General features: G+C 46.1%; 1 protein-coding gene across 2 annotated transcripts in view; it reads left to right on the top strand.

The window, feature by feature from the left end:
- PGM1 (phosphoglucomutase 1) overlaps nucleotides 1–16893 on the top strand; it is a 277935-nt gene that overhangs the window by 101088 nt on the left and 159954 nt on the right. The window contains exon 1 of one of the 2 annotated variants that reach the window (XM_085602391.1): nucleotides 2524–3238. The exons of the other annotated variant lie outside the window; for it this stretch is intronic. Coding sequence (XP_085458517.1) covers nucleotides 2981–3238 — 258 coding nt within the window. The 5' untranslated portion in view covers nucleotides 2524–2980. Of the gene's footprint in view, nucleotides 1–2523; nucleotides 3239–16893 lie in introns of those variants that run through there. 2 annotated transcript variants of the gene reach the window in all.

The raw sequence follows: 16893 nt of genomic DNA, 5'->3' as shown, positions 1-16893 counted from the left end.
TGTGCAGTGGAGCATTATTATCACCGATGAGAGACCCCCCCCCCCATCCCTCGGACACTTATCCTGGTCCTCCTTTTACAGGTAACACACGGGACGTGATGGGAACACCATTGTTCGACTCTTTCCTGTCCTTTCTAGACTGGAAAACAAATGTTGCATTGCTCTAGAGAACAGATGTCTTTGTTGTTGGACAAGTATGGTTTAGTGTGTGATGTGCGAATAGGACCCTCGGAGGGGAGGGGAGGAGGGGATGGGGTGGTGGAGGGGTGTTTTAAGTTGTAGCCTTGATTTCTGTGCCTGAGTAATCTTGGTTGTGCAACTGTATTTATTGTATTGCAGCGCTTACTGCCTTGTGTTAAGTGCTGAAGCACTTCCACACATTAGTAGCATGCTGCACCCTGTAGGGTGTGTGTGCTTGGAAGGGTGTTTGTTTTGATTCTATGTGGGAAGTGTTTCCATATATGCTGTGTAAGTGTGTGTGTTCTCCTTGTACCGTGGCAAGCAATATGTTCATTGGGAGGCCTTTGTGTCGCCTTAAGAGTAAATCTTAAAATTGAATACATCCCAAAAAACAACCCATAATTGATTTTTCAGGTCTTAGATTATGGTTTATGCTGGGTGGTTTATACTTTAGCATAGGAAAAAATCATTAAGTTCTGTTGTACGACCCACAAGTATGTTTGCACCGGTCACTCACCCTAGTAGCTTCAGTGGCTTGTGTTCTACGTCAAATATGTCTCTGAGTAGCCAACGGCAACCAGCTCTGAAGTGTAGGCACTCTATGAAAAGGTTGGCTTCCACTCAGTTATTATGAAGCAAATCAGCAAGAAGCAATGAATGTTAGAATAAACTGTAAAAAAAAAAAACAACCTAAGACAGAGGATCCCTATCAACGTTTAGGGACATTATCATTATTGCCCTCCAGATAATAATGGAGGTCCATTGGGTGGTGTGGGGGCCCACTTGGTGCTGTGATGGCTGGCTGGGTGCTTTGTAGCCAATTGGTCGTTTTGTTGTATCATTGTGGTTTTAAGTGTGCTGCAGTCTGACCTATTCCTTCCAAAGCTTATTTGGTTGAATCCATTAAACCTGGTCTGTTTGCAGTAGTCTTTTAGCGAAGGCATTTGTAGTTGCTTTAGTTGATATGGATATAGTATGCGGTTTCTCTGGTAAATGTTTTTTGCATGTCAAGCAAGCCTTCTATGTTCTGCATTGATGCGGGGGTACAATCCATCCATGGAACTGCTGCTCAGAGGGTGTAGATGTCTTTTTGATGCACCGCGGGCTCTCTCGCGTGTGTGCAAAGAGATCTGGATTGAAGGGAATGCTTCTCCACCATCACTTGTTAGAAACCAGCCTGATCCTTAAACAGGCAAACCATCTAGATGGCATTGCATTATAGGGTAGCTTTGGATACCCATTTAGTAGTAGTCCTAATTTGGTGTTGTCGCTTTATGGTACCCTCACTGTGGGGCTCACGTGGTTTGCTAGCCATGAAATGCCCAAAGGCTGTGCTCTCTTGACTCTCTCGTTTAGCTCCCCGCACCAGAAAGACCAGATTGGGAGGCCGCTCATTCTCCTTCCTCCCGGCCAGAGCCTGGAACGACCTTCCGCCCCACCTCAGACAGATAACATCTCTCCCCATCTTCGCAATAAACCTCAAAACCTGGCTCTTCGACAGACCCCCTCCTTGATGGAGTGGAACCTGCAACCCCCCCCCCCACCCCCACACCCCCAGCGCCCTGAGACCCTTACAGGTGAGTAGTCGCGCTTAACAAACATCTGATTTGATTTGATGAAATGCCCAAAGGCTGTGCTCTCTTGACTATCGCGTTTAGCTCTGGATCCCTGCTCGGATGGAAACCCAGACGCAATGCCGACACAAAGAGCAGCTCATCTTGCAATATCGAGCTAGAGAGAGCAGATGGTTCTAGAGCTTTCCATCAGTCATTCGCTCTTATTGGCCAATTATATTGTTGAGCTTCATGGATGCTTATAGTGACATCAGAGGGACTCTTGTCTCCCCTCTTGCATTGGGTGCAGAGATGCTTGTGTTAATACTGGGGTCAAAGGCTAAGACGAGTGAGTATAGGTGTGAAGCACTTTCTTGTTAGTCCTTTAGGAACTATACTATCTTAAGTAGTATCCACACAAATCGAATATCCGTGAAAATGACTTCATGCTTTTTAGACCAGAGATGAGAAAATTCCTAAAACTTAAACTACAAGTGACAATTAACATGTAGTTGTAAATGTCTTTTATTGCAAAACATTACATAAATAAATGCACGCATATGAAATTGTGTGAATGATTGGTTATTAAAGTGACCTTTTTCGTAACTACCACTGTCAGCATGCGGTCTGATCTAAGCATCCCAGAATATGCTAATGTGTTACTGACACGATTCCACCTCCCAAGCAGTTCACTTCCCATACCGGAATGTGAGGCTCTTGGTGGCCAAATCTAGAGCCCCGACTGTGCCAATAAATTTCTGTCACACTAGAACAGCCCAAGCTTCCCATTGGTTGACAGAGATGTGCCTAGCAACAAATCAGCCTTTCATTCCGACATCTGACCTACTGGACAGCCCCTCCAACCCTAAAAAAAGAAATGGACAGAATTAACCTCGCCCGATGTCAAACTGGAAGCCGGGGAGGAAATGCTGCAAATCCCTCTCTCCTCGTGGAAGTATCGAAATTGATGAAAAAATATATGTATTTCTCCGTTTTGAGAGACAGCCAAAAGGAATTCTGTACATGCAAATATACTCTCCCGGTGACAGTGATATACCGGGCAAGTGCAAGAAAACTTCTTCAGTTACAGAAACCACATTCGGCTTAAGATCCAGGGAGCTATTTCTGGGTCCCCGGACTCCTCGCGGCACATCCAACTGGGAGATCCTCTTCGCCTTCAGATGGATTAATTTAATTTCCCCAATTATCTTTTCAAAAACCCTCCGATCTTCTGTCCCTGAGGGGCAATGGAGGACAGCCCCCTGCCGTTGTTGACATTGGCGACGGCGCCATACTATGACCAGAAACCGGGGACCAGCGGGTTACGGAAGAAGACCTACTACTTTGAGACCAAAATCAACTACCTGCCCAACTTCATCCAGAGCATATTCTCCTCCATGGACCTCCGGGACCGGCAGGGCTCGACGCTGGTGGTGGGCGGCGACGGGAGGTACTTGAATAGACCTGCCATAGAGTTGATTGCTCAAATGGCCGCTGCCAATGGGGTTGGTATATGCACACTTTGTGTTGGAGCATGCAGTGTGTCTTGCCTATCGCTTGCAGAAGTAGTTACGTTTTTGCACGTGCCCTGCATTCTTTTTTAATTTAAATGTTGGGTTACTTGTGTAGTATATCGACTTAAGTTGCTGCCATACATTTTTTTTAATCTCTTGTTAGATTTCAGTACGTACTTATTTAAATATTTTTTTTTCATTTTTTGACGGAGCACCATTTTTTTGTATTTGTGGATGCACACTGCATATGGAGGACGAGACCATGTTTGTCTTGAAGACATCATATTTTGAGTTGTATTGACTATTTTTTTTTTCTTTATTTCCACCTTCATCTCCCCCCCCCTCTCCCCCCCTCCCGAAACCAGAATGTTAACTGTGAAGTACAATCTTATTATTTTAGCTTTGGGCACGTATATTTAAACCACAATTGGCGAGAAAGTTGAGGTCCGTTTGTTTTTTTTCAAATCAGTTTGCTTGGATTCCTCAAATGTCAGCAGTCGAACAAAAAATGGTTTCAAATTAAAAGGCACCATATTTCTTACTAAGTCGTGGCTCTTAGTGCTAATCGATGAAAGAGTGAACATTATTTTGCTTGTTTTCGTGTACATGGCTGGGAAATGATTATGGTTTGAGAACTGTCTTCAAGGCCTTTACAATATTTTATATTTATATAAACAATCGGGAATTTCAAAAGCACCGGCACTTAATTGTCAACACCGGCGCTTGTGACAGTCTGCCACAAGGTGGCGCTGTCTGCCTAATTCAGTTATGACCACAATAACAGATAAATAATAATTCAATATACATTAAAATGACTTACCTGCCTCCCAAGCCATTCTAATAGTTTTCGGGGCCTGAAATAGTCCAAATTGTGACCATTGTAGGAGTGTGATAGTTAGGAGTTGGGTTGCAATTACTATTGGCAGCATGGCAGGGGCAATGTGTGGTGCAAGCTGCAGTGGCCTCCTGACCAGAGCACTGGCACTTTTTTTTATTTTTTTGTTTTTTTTAAACAAATTAGGCAGTGGTAAAGGGGTACCACTGATAACCACTAGTGCTCCCAATTACGTGTACGTTAACCGGGCCCAGGAATGCTGCCCTTTTATGGATTGCTATAATGTCAAAGTAGTTTAAAAACATGAATTTTAGGTAGTGGAGTGGTTTATTGTTAAATCTTGTTTGGTGCTTGGTTTGGATAATAAAGATTCTTCATGCTTATATACAATCCTCGTTTTCAATGTGCTCATACAGCAAAGTAACCGAATATATTACAAAAAATAACTTTATAAACATCTCACTGGATTACCTAAACAATAATGTTTACGGTGCATTGCAAGTACGCTAATACAGATGTGGAGAGTTATGGGTGGTCCTATGAAAATGTTCAGAATATTAAATTGTGTTCCCAAGAAGTGATGGCGCCAGGTCTGTTCACTGCATCATAATTGTCAGTTTTCTGAGGTGGGACAAGAAATGTCTGATTGGCCGGATATTGCATTGTGGACAAAAGACGCATCAAAATCACGTCGCGGAATTTTTGACTTTTTTGGGGGGTGTTTTCTATTAGTGACGAGGCCACAATGAGCTCCTAATGAGCTACAACTAAAATGTTGGCGGGTAGCTCGTTAGCAGCATTCAGTATGGCCGCTCTTGGAACCCCCGGCTTCGTACGGCCGCGTGCTGTCCGTGCAAGGTCCGGTGTTTGAACCAATGGAATCTCTGATGGGGCGCGCGCCTGTTCTCTTCTGCTCTTGGTGAGGGAGGTTTTCACAGCTGTGCTCTCAAAAGAAGCCAGGCCAAACCACGCCCACGTTTAAAATGAATGCGCACTGTTTAAAATAATGATATGGTTATTGCCTTTGACATGACATTTATTTAGTGTCCACCCCTTCTAACTGTTTTTCTTCCTGGTTTTCTTTTACGTTCATAATTGCCGCTCTTTGAACAAAGTGAGATAGTGTAGTCGCCCAGTTTGTTAATGCGCCTGCTGCGTACATTGGACACACTTGGGCGGGGGTGGAATGTAATAATTTAACTACCCATGGCAGAACGATATTATAACTGATGATCGTAACCAGCATTCTTAACAACGGAGTGAAGGCTCGAGACTGTTACAATTTGTTAATCTTGTTTAATGTGCGGAGTTTGTATGTTTTGGACCACTGAGGATGTTTAACGTACTTAGCTTTCATCTCCAGATTAAAAGGCAGGGTCTTTTTCCCCCTTTTTTTTCTTTAATAATGCTTCCTGACAAGGCACCACTGACTTGATTGTGTTCTGTACAAATTCCAAATACATGCTTGCATTCATACCCTCCTCACATACATAACATACTCTGGTTCTGCAGAGCCTCCAGGGAGTGGTCTTCAGGTTGGTGGCCATCTTGAAGAAAGTGTGCAGGAACCCGTCCGCCTTTTTAAATGCCTGTAAAAGGGCCTGTTGTGCAGTCCATGCCTCCACGAAGGAATGAAGGCCGTCGCCGACTGGATGAAGATCAGTCGACTGAAGCTGAACACGGACAAAACGGAGGTCCTCCTCCTCGGCTCCAACCCTTCAGCCTGGTACGACTCCTGGTGGCCGGCGGCACTGGGGGCAGCCCTGACACCCACCGACCACGCAGGCAACCTGGGAATCCTCCTCGACTCAACGCTCTCCATGACCAAGCAAGTCAACGCCGTCTCCTCCTCCTGCTTTAACACCCTACGCAAGATCTACAGGTGGATCCTGACCGATACAAGAAGAACAGTCACCCAGGCCCTCGTCAGCAGCAGACTCGACTACGGAAATGCCCTTTACGCTGGAGCCCCGACCAAGCTCATCAAACTACTGCAGTGCATCCAAAACGCCTCAGCACGATTGATCCTCGACGTACCACGCCACGGCCACATCACCCCCCACCTGAGAAACCTGCACTGGCTGCCCTGAGAAACCTGCACTGGCTGCCCGTAAACAAGAGGATATCCTTAAAGCTCCTCATCCACGCACACAAGGCACTCCACAAGACCGGCCCAGCCTACCTCAACATCCCCAACCGCCAGCTCCGCTCTGCCGAGCTCGCACTCGCCACCGTCCCGTGCATCCGAAGAACAACCAACGGCGGGAGATCCTTCTCCCACCTCGCCGCCAAGACCTAGAACACCCTCCCACTGAGCTTACGACAGACCCAAGACCTGCTGACCTTTAGGAGGCTACTCAAGACCTGGCTGTTCGATCAGTAGCCGCCCCAACTCCCTCCCAGCGCCTTTAGACCCTCACGGGTATGTAGTGCGCTCAACGATTGATTGATTGATTGATTGATTCCCAGGCATTGAATTGTGCTTCATGGCGTGATTCTCCCTTTTCAGGTCCTCCCACTGTCTGTAGGTGAAAGACTGTTGTGGACCACACAAACTTAGTTGGCTTAGAGCCTGTCCATGTTTACTATTGGTTGGTTTCCTTGTTACTCTCATTTGGTTATATCTTCTTCAATAGCTTTCCTTCAACGTGTTGTATATGTGCCTCCCCTGGAGCATAGACTCTTTACCATCCTTGTGATTGGATGACTTGTGTCCTTCCAAAGCTCACATTTATGGAGATACATTTTTTATTTTTCATCTTCATTGGAACGCCATGAGTGCATGTGTTTTCCAGTGCTCTCCTGGGAGTGCTGCCTCCTCACCCCCAAAACAAGGAACCACTTGTGCTCTGTGTTGCTTCCCAACCCTCCAAGCTTGCCTATAAAAGCACAGCGGGTAAATTTTTGCTGCGGTATAACTAAAGAGCACACTCTAAGGTTGTTTTTATATCTCCTACTTTCCATCTATTGCATGCCTTCACACAGCCATTAGCACCTGTAGGCTTTTATGGTGCCGGAGTGTGTGGGGTGGCTGCTGCAGTTGCTAAACTGCCGTTTGAGCAGCAGCGTCCATCTGTACAAGCTGTGGGGCTACACCCCTCACCTTTTTCCAGGCAAGAAGAGTATCTGTCATCTGTCGGGCTGAACGAAGGTCCGCTTGACAGACACTCGTCTTGTTCAGGTCAGGCAGCCAGGAGCTAGACATGCGCTAAATGCACATTCTGCTGGCTGCCTTAGCTGAACTTCCCAAGGATTTCAGATCCCTGTGGGCATGACCTCCTCAGCCTGGCAAAAGTGCCTCAAGGCCCTCCCCCTCGTGACAAGGAGGATCGTCGCCCATTGCTTTGGACCTGGGCGCTTCAATCACACTGACCCCATCCCACTCTGTGGTGAGTGAGGGACTGCTGCCTTCTCTCATTGGCTGACCGTACCAATGAGAGAAGGCATTAGGCCAGCCAATGAGAGAAGGTAGCAGTCCCAACCCTCCTGAGGCCTCCAAGGCTTTCCTCTCAGAGATCTGAATGTAAAGTAAGTTTTATGTGGTGATTTTGTTAGTGTGAATGTATGTGTTCGTGTTGTGAATTGGGGTGTGTGTGTGAGTGAATGCATGGGTTTGTGTGATGTGTGTGTGCCTCACTCCACCCCACCCCCCTTCCTGGTAAAATTACAGTCCGCCACTACATTTGAGGCAGAAGGTGTTAGCATGACTGAAAAGAGCCTTCTCTTCTCTTGGAGGATAGTAAATCTGCTCCCTGAACCAGTGGCGGATGCCACAAACAAATAGTGGTGAGCAGGTGCCTGGGAGGAGCGCAGGAGAGGGGAGTGCGGGGAGACTTTAATAATTAAAATAAAGGAAGACTTACCTGAAACTGCTGGCTGCCTCCTGCATCGCCCCTCTGTGTTCTTCTTTGTGGTCCCAGCAGACACTGGGACAGCATCACAGACTCCCTGTGCAATCCCCGGGCTGCTCTCATTTAATGAGCGCAGCCCGGGGCTTGGCCTGAGCAGGCTGCTTTGATGCCCCGAACAGGGAGTCTGTGCTGTTTCTCCAACCCGGCTGTTCAATGCAGCCGGGATAGAAAACTTCAGTGTACATGTGTGTTTGGCTGGCATGAGACGGCTGACCAAACACACATGCACACTTAGAAGTGCACAAACAAGTCCTCCTCCCCCCTCCCATGGCCCCAGCCCCACCACTCCCTATGGTTCAGCCAGCAGGTGAAAAATAAAACTATGATAGAATATTGTTTTATTTTTCGCCTTCTGGCTCTGAGCCGGTGGGGGCGACGCTCCTCCGCCATTGCGGAGGGGCCGCCCTTGCCCTGAGCTACATCAAAGGACCAAATGGCTAGCATATGTTGCAGTTCTGAGCCCTGTGGATAGTAAATGAGGGCTTGGCAAGCATTTTACTTTAAATCCTGACACTGACTATTTCTTTTAAAAAGATGTTCAGAGTTTTTCTAGTTGAAAGTATTTGAAAAATAAAGCAGACCATTTATAAAGTTTTAAAATTGTTACAATTAATTCAACATTTTCAAAGACCTCCAACATATGATTGCTTTTCTCGCCAAAGTTTTTGTGTTTTACTTTTTCCACACCATATTATGAACAAACATTGGCAAAGTAAATGGCTTGGCCCTCACGGTGCACAGACCAGATCTGTTTGATTTGCCTTGAGATCCACACGGGTGAGTAGCGCGCTTAAAGCTCCCTGGTTGATTGATTTTTGGGTGTTGGTTGTGGTAGTGGAGAAGAGGCTCTTATTTTATGCCAGCTTCAAATTTTCTGAAGACAGGACATTAAAGTGCTAGTGAGTAACCCCCAAACTTGCATGTTTATCACCTAGAGAGACAGACTAAGGCTACTACTTGCACATATGAAGCACATGTATATTTGCATATTATGTCTGTGCCCCTTTAAGTTAGTAGGGTGAATTCCATTAGATGACTTATTTAAAGTTTCCAAATTCAAACCACTCTGCTAATAAAAATGTAATGGAGCCATTACCCTGCCTGTCATTCTTATTTAATACATAATTAATGAAGGTGGTGGTCACTGGTCCTCATTGTGGCGACGAAGTTTATTTTTCATCCGGCTTTGAGGAAGAGTGAGAGATGCAGAAAAGGGAGAAAGAAGAATAAAGATAAGAGCTGTAACTAAGAGAAACCGTGAATGGTAAAGAAGTTGCAAGGGTATGTTAAAAACAGGAAGGGTAGGGTGGTGGAAGCGGGGCATGAGGTGAATTCAAGGCTAGGTAGTAGCATTGGTGTTTGGCCTTTGGGGTCTGCAGCAGTGGGCTCCTAAGAAAACCTTTAACTTTTTGAAGCTGATACTTCAGAAATACAGTCAAACCAGAGAACTCGGATCAAAGGATCAGAATCCATTGGTGACCCCCCGTTTTTACAAAGGCCAAGATTGGTGGCCGTGCTTTTTCGGTGAAAACCGCTACATTATGGAACTCTATGCCTGAGCATCTGAGGGAGACCAATTCGGAAACTATGTTTAGGAAAGCTTTAAAGACCTGGCTTTTCGGCCTGACCTAGAGTTCGCTGCCCAGTCTTGCTCACTCTTCACAGGTTGGACGCATTGCTAGCGCCGGGACACTTCCGTTGGAGGTAGCGGCGCGCTCTACAAGCTGCAATAAAATAATAATAATATAAAACAAGTTAAGCACTGAATATGTACGGCGTCCTCCTTATGGAAAAAATTCCATTTTCACTGGATGTCTTGTTTTATTTAGTGTTCAATATGAAAAGAGTGCCGGTATGCAAAGCTCCGCTCCGAAGCCCAAGGCCAGTACTATTAAATGTTGAGGCACCAAATTCCAACGCTGGGTAGTCTTGAATGCACCTCGGCCTCCTTAATCCACTACCAGACACCCCCTTCTCTTGCTTTCTCCCTTTGGGATGGTTTTTCAAGCTCTCTTCCTCAGTCTTTCTACTTTGTGTGTTTTCCCTCTTTCTCTTGATAAATGTCTGATGTTGACAAATAAGTGCTGGTCCCCAAAAATGAGTGCTGGTGCCCCCACCGGCAACCACCATCTCAGTTTAAGCATTGATTGGTCTTTTTTCAAGTTTCCCCATAATGAATGTCAAATTCACACGTCCCTGCTTAAAAAACGAAATGTGACTGAGCCGTAACCCTTGGTCGTTCATGGAGACAGCTGGTTCTCTGGCCACATCACGTGGTATTCAAAGAGGAGGATGTTTACTTTTACCAGAAAGTGAACTCTGAAAGCTGAGATTAACGCGCTGAATTCGTGCCTTGAAGCACAGAGCACTTTAAGCAGGCCTTTCCCATAGATGCTAGTTTTAGGCTGTATAAGACCATCTCAACTGTGAATGTATGAGCAATGTTCTAATTGGTTTCTGGTTCTTATGCAGTCATAAAAGTACAGATTAAGACAATAAAACATATGACTGCTGAATAAAGATGATTGATTGACAGTTGATGCCTTCCTCGGAATCCTTGCATGTCTGCGAGTCAGATACCGCCATGAGCCTTTAAAGGGTCCTCGTCTTGGGAACCCTTGCTGTGCCGCCTGTAAATGATGCCTCTGTCAGGGACTTCCCGTGCGCGCTGCTCTGCTACAGCCGCTGTATGGATGCCAGGGAGCAGGCGAGTGCGGCCCTGCTCTGTACCTGCCCTGCTGGCAGTGTGCGCTGTATCCTTCAAGGCGCTTTGGCAGGCTGTTGCAGGTGCAGGCTCGGTGAACTGATGTTCGTTTGAGTTACATGAGGACACGGGGCTCCGCGTTCCTCACTTACCGCATTGTTCCGTTGTGGGAGCGCCTCAGTCCCTGCTGTACTTGAATGACTTGACTCAATTGAGGAGTGATGAAAGATCCTGACACCCCTTCCTCTGGCCCAGACTCAAGGCTGGAATTTCGGATATGTGATCCTCCAGTGTAATATCATAGGGGAGGATAGGACTGTAAAATCTCACACCACGTTCATTTTTGATAAATATAGATTTTTAAAACTGTTTTTTTCAAATTCTTTCCCATTTGTAATGCGCTACAATAAATCGAGTGCAGGAGAGGCCCTGTAGCATGCTTGTGATGCAGGGGAGCGCAGCACGGGATGCTGCAGCTTATGCTTCAGTGGTCCCCCACCATTAGGGCAGACCGATGTCTCTTTATGTCTGGAAGGTGCTCTGGCCATTCTCGGTGCTCGCAGCTCAGTTATGTCCAGTGTGGACTGGGAACTAAAAGCATTTCTGGAAATAGTAAGGTGGCGATTAGGAGTTTGGCAGTCCCTAGAACCACCAAATGCACTGTGGCGTGGCGGCTACCGCTGCACGACCGCACGATTTTGCGTTTGGTGGTCGTATCGCCGTAGGTCCGCTGCTACTGATGGGGAGCCACGTTCCCTGGCGGTGTTGCAGCGGTGTGAGGCAGTAATATGCTGGCGGTGCTGTTGTGGCACTGCCAAGCATATTACAAGCCTTTTCATGGTGGTGAGCCCCCTATGAAAAGGTTGACGGTGAGGGAACTAAGGGGGCCATACATTGCCCCATGGTGCTTCAGGACATGGGGATGCATGGGGGGGGCACATGTTGTGCCCCGCCCGTGTGCATGCACCCCCTTTCCTGCATGGAATGGAAGAACAGGCTTTGGCAATCCCATTGCAGTGCCTTTTTGATAGGCACCGCTGTAGGAACGCCAAAGGACTGCCCTCCAGACCAGGAGAAAACTGCTAATCTGGCAGGTGGTTTGACTAAGGGTTTGGCGGTCCTGGGACAGGGTATTGGTTTGGCGGCCCAGTCCAGGACCACCAAACTCTTAATCAGGCCCTAAGTATTTTCCAGCCCCCCTGGTGTCCCGAATGAGTGTAGTAGGCAAGCCTGACTGGCGCATGGAGGAAATTGTGTGTTGTCCTTCAGGGCTGTTTGACAGGCCGCAGAGCTAATGATCGCTCCGTTCCTCCACCCCTAAAATCTAACCCCAGTGATGATCCTAACGGGGTTTCCCCTGTGTCCCATCTGACTAATGAAGCCTTTCTAATGGTGAAGGCAACCAAACTAGTATTCCACAGTCAATTTCAAAATGGCAGTGTGACAATAAATGATTCCAAAGCAATTTCAGGCAAATTAGTAAGGCTTAAAGAGAATATGTGATTCAGGATGGTTAAAAGTTATTGTACCCTCTTTTAAAACTACAATACATTTGCCCAAATGCCATGGGCTTCTAACTGAAGTGGATGAAGTTTGGAACTGAAGAATCAGGGACTTATGGGCCTGGCGGCGCAGGGTACGCCTTAATCTCCTGAGTTCACCTGCTTTGTCGAACAGAGACACAGGATACTCCGTTAGGCGTAGAAGGTTTAGTTTATTAGCTGCAGCGAAGTACAGTTGTCCCAGAAGTACATTCGGTATGTTCTTAGGAGACTGCCACTTTACTTCGTGGCGCACAATCTTTTATACCACACATATTCACAGAGAACACTCCCAATGCATACAGGGTTAACCAATGAGAAGAATGTGAAAACAAAATATTAAGTAACTTACATAAGCCTCTCTTCCAACTGTGTTTGTCACCCTTCCCCACAAGTTAATAAGTGGTAGTGTTTATAATTCGACTTGCAGGAGGCAGGACACATTTGTATGCCCCGGAGGACAGTTGTGAAATGAGAGAATACGAGTAAAGAATAGGGAAGGCCAGAGGATAAGATCAAGTCAGGAAAGAATGGTGCGAACCAACAGATAGTCGAGACAGGGATCAGTCAAACCAGACGAAGATTAGTGGAGTCGGCCGGACCCTGACACCAGCTTTAAACAGAGGCAGGAGGTTATTTGACACTTTGCAGTAGGAAGAGGGAAAACAACACCTCGTTCACCGTGCTGCCTGAGTGAGGGTAACACAAAATGGCGGCGGAACACAAAATGGTGGCTAAATACGAACGGGATCGGAAAACTGAATTACCTCAGACCCTCCTTTTGCCATTACTCAGGCAAGACGCACAGACTCATTTTAATCGACGTCAATGGCCATGAGGTCATCAAGCTGTTGCTGCAACATCATTTTAATGCTCTCCGTCTTCCGTGACACAGGCCTTGGGACACACATAGTGGCACAAAGACCACAGATGGCAGGGCCACACTGCATACAGAGACAACAGGAAAAAATGATGGGCAAAACCACTCCAAGGAATGTTAATACCTTCCATCCCCATTTGGACAGTAATCCCCAAAACCATTCCAATAAAGACCAATCTCCTTCGTCCTGATGAATCGACTCGGAGATCACATGTAATTTGGAGATGGCTTGGTATACCATAGGGGCATCGTCAGGTATATAAATGCAACAGCTAGATCCAATCAATTTACAAACTCCACCACGATCCGCAAGAATAACATCCAGAGCAATCCGGTTCTGCAATGTCATGAGACGATCCGCCTGAAGTTCAGCTGTGAGATTACTCAAGGCTCCCACAGTGACATCTATGGTAGTCTCAACAACATGAACCAATTGTCTCATGTTTCTACTGTTGGCCATTGGGCCCCAAAAAGGGAGAAATCCTTTAAGGAAATCACCTCCCTCTTGTCCTGTCGTGTCTTTAGAATCAATAATCCCTCTGCCATATCTGTTTCTGTCATGTCCCGAAGGAGCAGTGTATGTAGGAGGGAGAAGAAAGGCTATATAGCACGTCCCTGAATAATCCGTCGGTAGCCACGTGTAGGCTCTATCGTGGCAGACAAAATACGTGCCCTGGGATGGCACTAACGGTGGTGAATTCTGAGATGTGTAAATGTATGTATGGGAACAAAAACTCTTTCCTTGTCCAGTGTCAGTAGTCTGGCCATTCATTTGTAAACAAAAGTTACCTCGATGAGGCACAGTCCAAATTGGTGGAGATTTTCCCTGTTTAACTCTATCTGTAAGGCTAGTAACGTAACGAGTCACGTTCCAACCATCGTATGTCCGTTTCTCATCAACAGGAACCCTACTATTCTCCACAATTCTAGCCATAGCCACTATTCCTTTTATCAGAGAACTATGACTAAAATCTTGCCCACTACCATATGAACCAACTGGACGTCTAAATCGGTTCTGATATGCATTTGAAAACATCACAAAATAGGCCCAAGTGGAACCTTCATAAGAAAATGGAAGGGTTAAATATGGCATCCCTTTGTCTGTGGTATGAGGCATAAGTCCACACACCCAACAGTCGGTTGTGTTGACTACCAATTGGTGTTGATGCAAAAACTGGACAAATGAAGTGTTAAAGTATTCTGTTCTCCTGATTAATTCATGTTGGGGAAGCGTATGTAATTGATGTGGGGAGATAGTAGAATGAAGAGGCAAGGAAATAGAAGTAGGGGCAGATTTGTGCTGCATAGCATGAACAATCCAACCTACACAAGCCAATAAGGTACTAAAAAACATAAGAACACACAATGTTATGCCACATTGACTGTACTCTAATTTACAATATTTCTTTCTCATCTCTTCCTTCTTCTTATTCTTTCCCACTTTGACATCCATCCTCTAAAATTGTTGCTCACGGCAATCTTCCTTACTCACTTGGCTGTGATTATTAGCTGTCCTATGACACTGCATGTCCTGGGGGCCTAGCCACTATACAGGTCACGAACCAAGACTCCTACCGTGACCCTGCAACCTGGACAGATGATGCATGTCACGAAAGAGATGAAAATCTCAGGTGTCCTTGACCAGTCTAGGCCTTAAATTATATCGAGTTCTGTTCAGTATAGTTTGGTCCTGAAATAGTGTCTGTGGATCTGTAGTGTTCAATCGGAGATGTGGCGGTACGGCTTCTTGTAAAACGTAGTCATCTTCTTTCTCTGACCGAGTTCCATCTAGGTGTGCACTACTGAAAGGTACAAACTGGGGGACCCTTTCGCCTTCAAAATCATCTACACCCTTACGAACCCACTGGTCAAAAGGCAAGGGCAAGGGCACCTTTTTTTGCAGTGCATGCCATGGATCCAGTTCTTTTTCCCTTCAACTTTCACTGCTGTACGTGTCACCAGAAGAACTTGTCGAGGCACCTTCGAACGAGGTTCCAAATTCCTTGTCCTCTGAATTTTTCACACAGACCCAGTCTCCCGGTTGGATAGAATGACCTGGGTCTGTGGAGGCCTCTGGTAAAGCTTTTTGAACCTATTGGTGGAGAACACGTAATTTAGTGGTGAGGTCATGTAAGTAGTCAATCAGCATTGGATACTGTATGTCAGAATACTTTTTAGGGCGAGGGACTCCCCAAACATTAGCCGGGCGCCCAAAAACAACCTCGTATGGGCTGAGTCCCAAACGAGAATGTACAGCTGTTCTAGTGGATAGGAGAGCCAAAGGTAAAGCATCGGGCCAGGCAAGTCCTGTGCTAGCCTGTACCTTTGCAAGCTTAAGTTTGAGAGTGCCGTTGGAGCACTCTACCAAACCCGCTGATTGGGGATGGTTCGCCGCATGGAATTTCTGCCTGATACCAAGACCGGCACACACCTTTTTCATAATTTGGCCCACAAATTCACTTCCATTGTCACTCCAGACAATGCGTGGCAAACCAAACCTAGGGAAGAACTCTTTCAGAAGAACTTTGGCAGTGGACAAAGCAGTGTTGTCTTTCAGGGGGTAGGCCTCCATTCATCTGGAGAAGGCACACACCACCACCAAAACATATTTGAGATTGTTGCATCGTTCCATGTGAATATAGTCAATTTGCAACACCTCAAAAGGATATGTTGGGGGAGCAAAATGACCTGCTGGAGTTGGGGTTCCCTTTCCTGGATTATGCATCAAGCAAACGATACAATGCTTCACTAAATTATCTGCACATTTTGGAATCCCTTCGTTCAGCCACACTGGAGCCAGAAGCTTACATATTCCTTTTGCACTGATGTGGGCTGGACCATGTGCCATAGCAACTACAGGCAGTACATAGGCATCTGGTAACAGCCAACGCTGATGTTCTGACAACTCTATCCAACATCCCATCGCGTCTAACATTCCTGTACTCTCTTTCCACTTACTCAACTCTTTCTCTATAGCCTCTCCTTGAATCGATCTCACACTTTCTATTTTATCCTCACACATTCCTTTTTCCTTGACCCAATTTGCAGGGCCCGCAACATACATGCGACTTATAGCATCTCTGGCTGTTTCTTTCGCTACCTCATCCGCAATAGCATTCCCGCGACCAACATCATCAGTAATCCTCTTATGAGCACTACACTTTATGATTGCTATCTGGGTAAGCAAAGCAAGTGACTCAAGATCAGTTACCAACTGACCATGCTGTATTTTAGTACAGTGGGAGGTAAAGAAAACTCTTTCCTTCCACACACGACCAAAACTATGTGCCACACCAAACGCATACTGGCTGTCGGTATATACATTCACTCTTTTCCCCTTAGATAACACACACGCTCTGGTCAAAGCTATCAGTTCAGCCGCCTGAGCTGAATTATGTCTGATGCGTGCTGTCTCCACGATTGTATGCAAGGTGGTAACCGCATAAGCTGAAGTTGTTTCACCATTAGGGAGTTTAAAACAAGAACCATCCACCCATAGGATCCCATCCGGGTCCATTAGTGGTGTATCTTTCAAATCAATCCTACCTTTTGTCTCCTCCTCAGTACGGAGAAAACAATCCTGTTGTTCCTGAATACCTTTCTCCTTTGTAAGAGGTAACAATGTGGCTGGATTTAAAGTGTTACATTGTTTGATGTGCACATGACTAGCCAAGAGCGTCCGCTCATACCAAGAGAAGCGAGCACATGTAAGATGCTGCGTTTTCGTCCGGTTTAGCAAGGTATCCACTGCATGTGGTACCATAACAATAAGAGT

This window comes from Triturus cristatus, chromosome 4_2, assembly GCF_964204655.1.
Source record: "Triturus cristatus chromosome 4_2, aTriCri1.1, whole genome shotgun sequence".
Taxonomy (NCBI): domain Eukaryota; kingdom Metazoa; phylum Chordata; class Amphibia; order Caudata; family Salamandridae; genus Triturus; species Triturus cristatus.
Note: the sequence above shows the minus strand (reverse complement) of the source record. Positions and strands in the feature narration are given on the sequence as shown.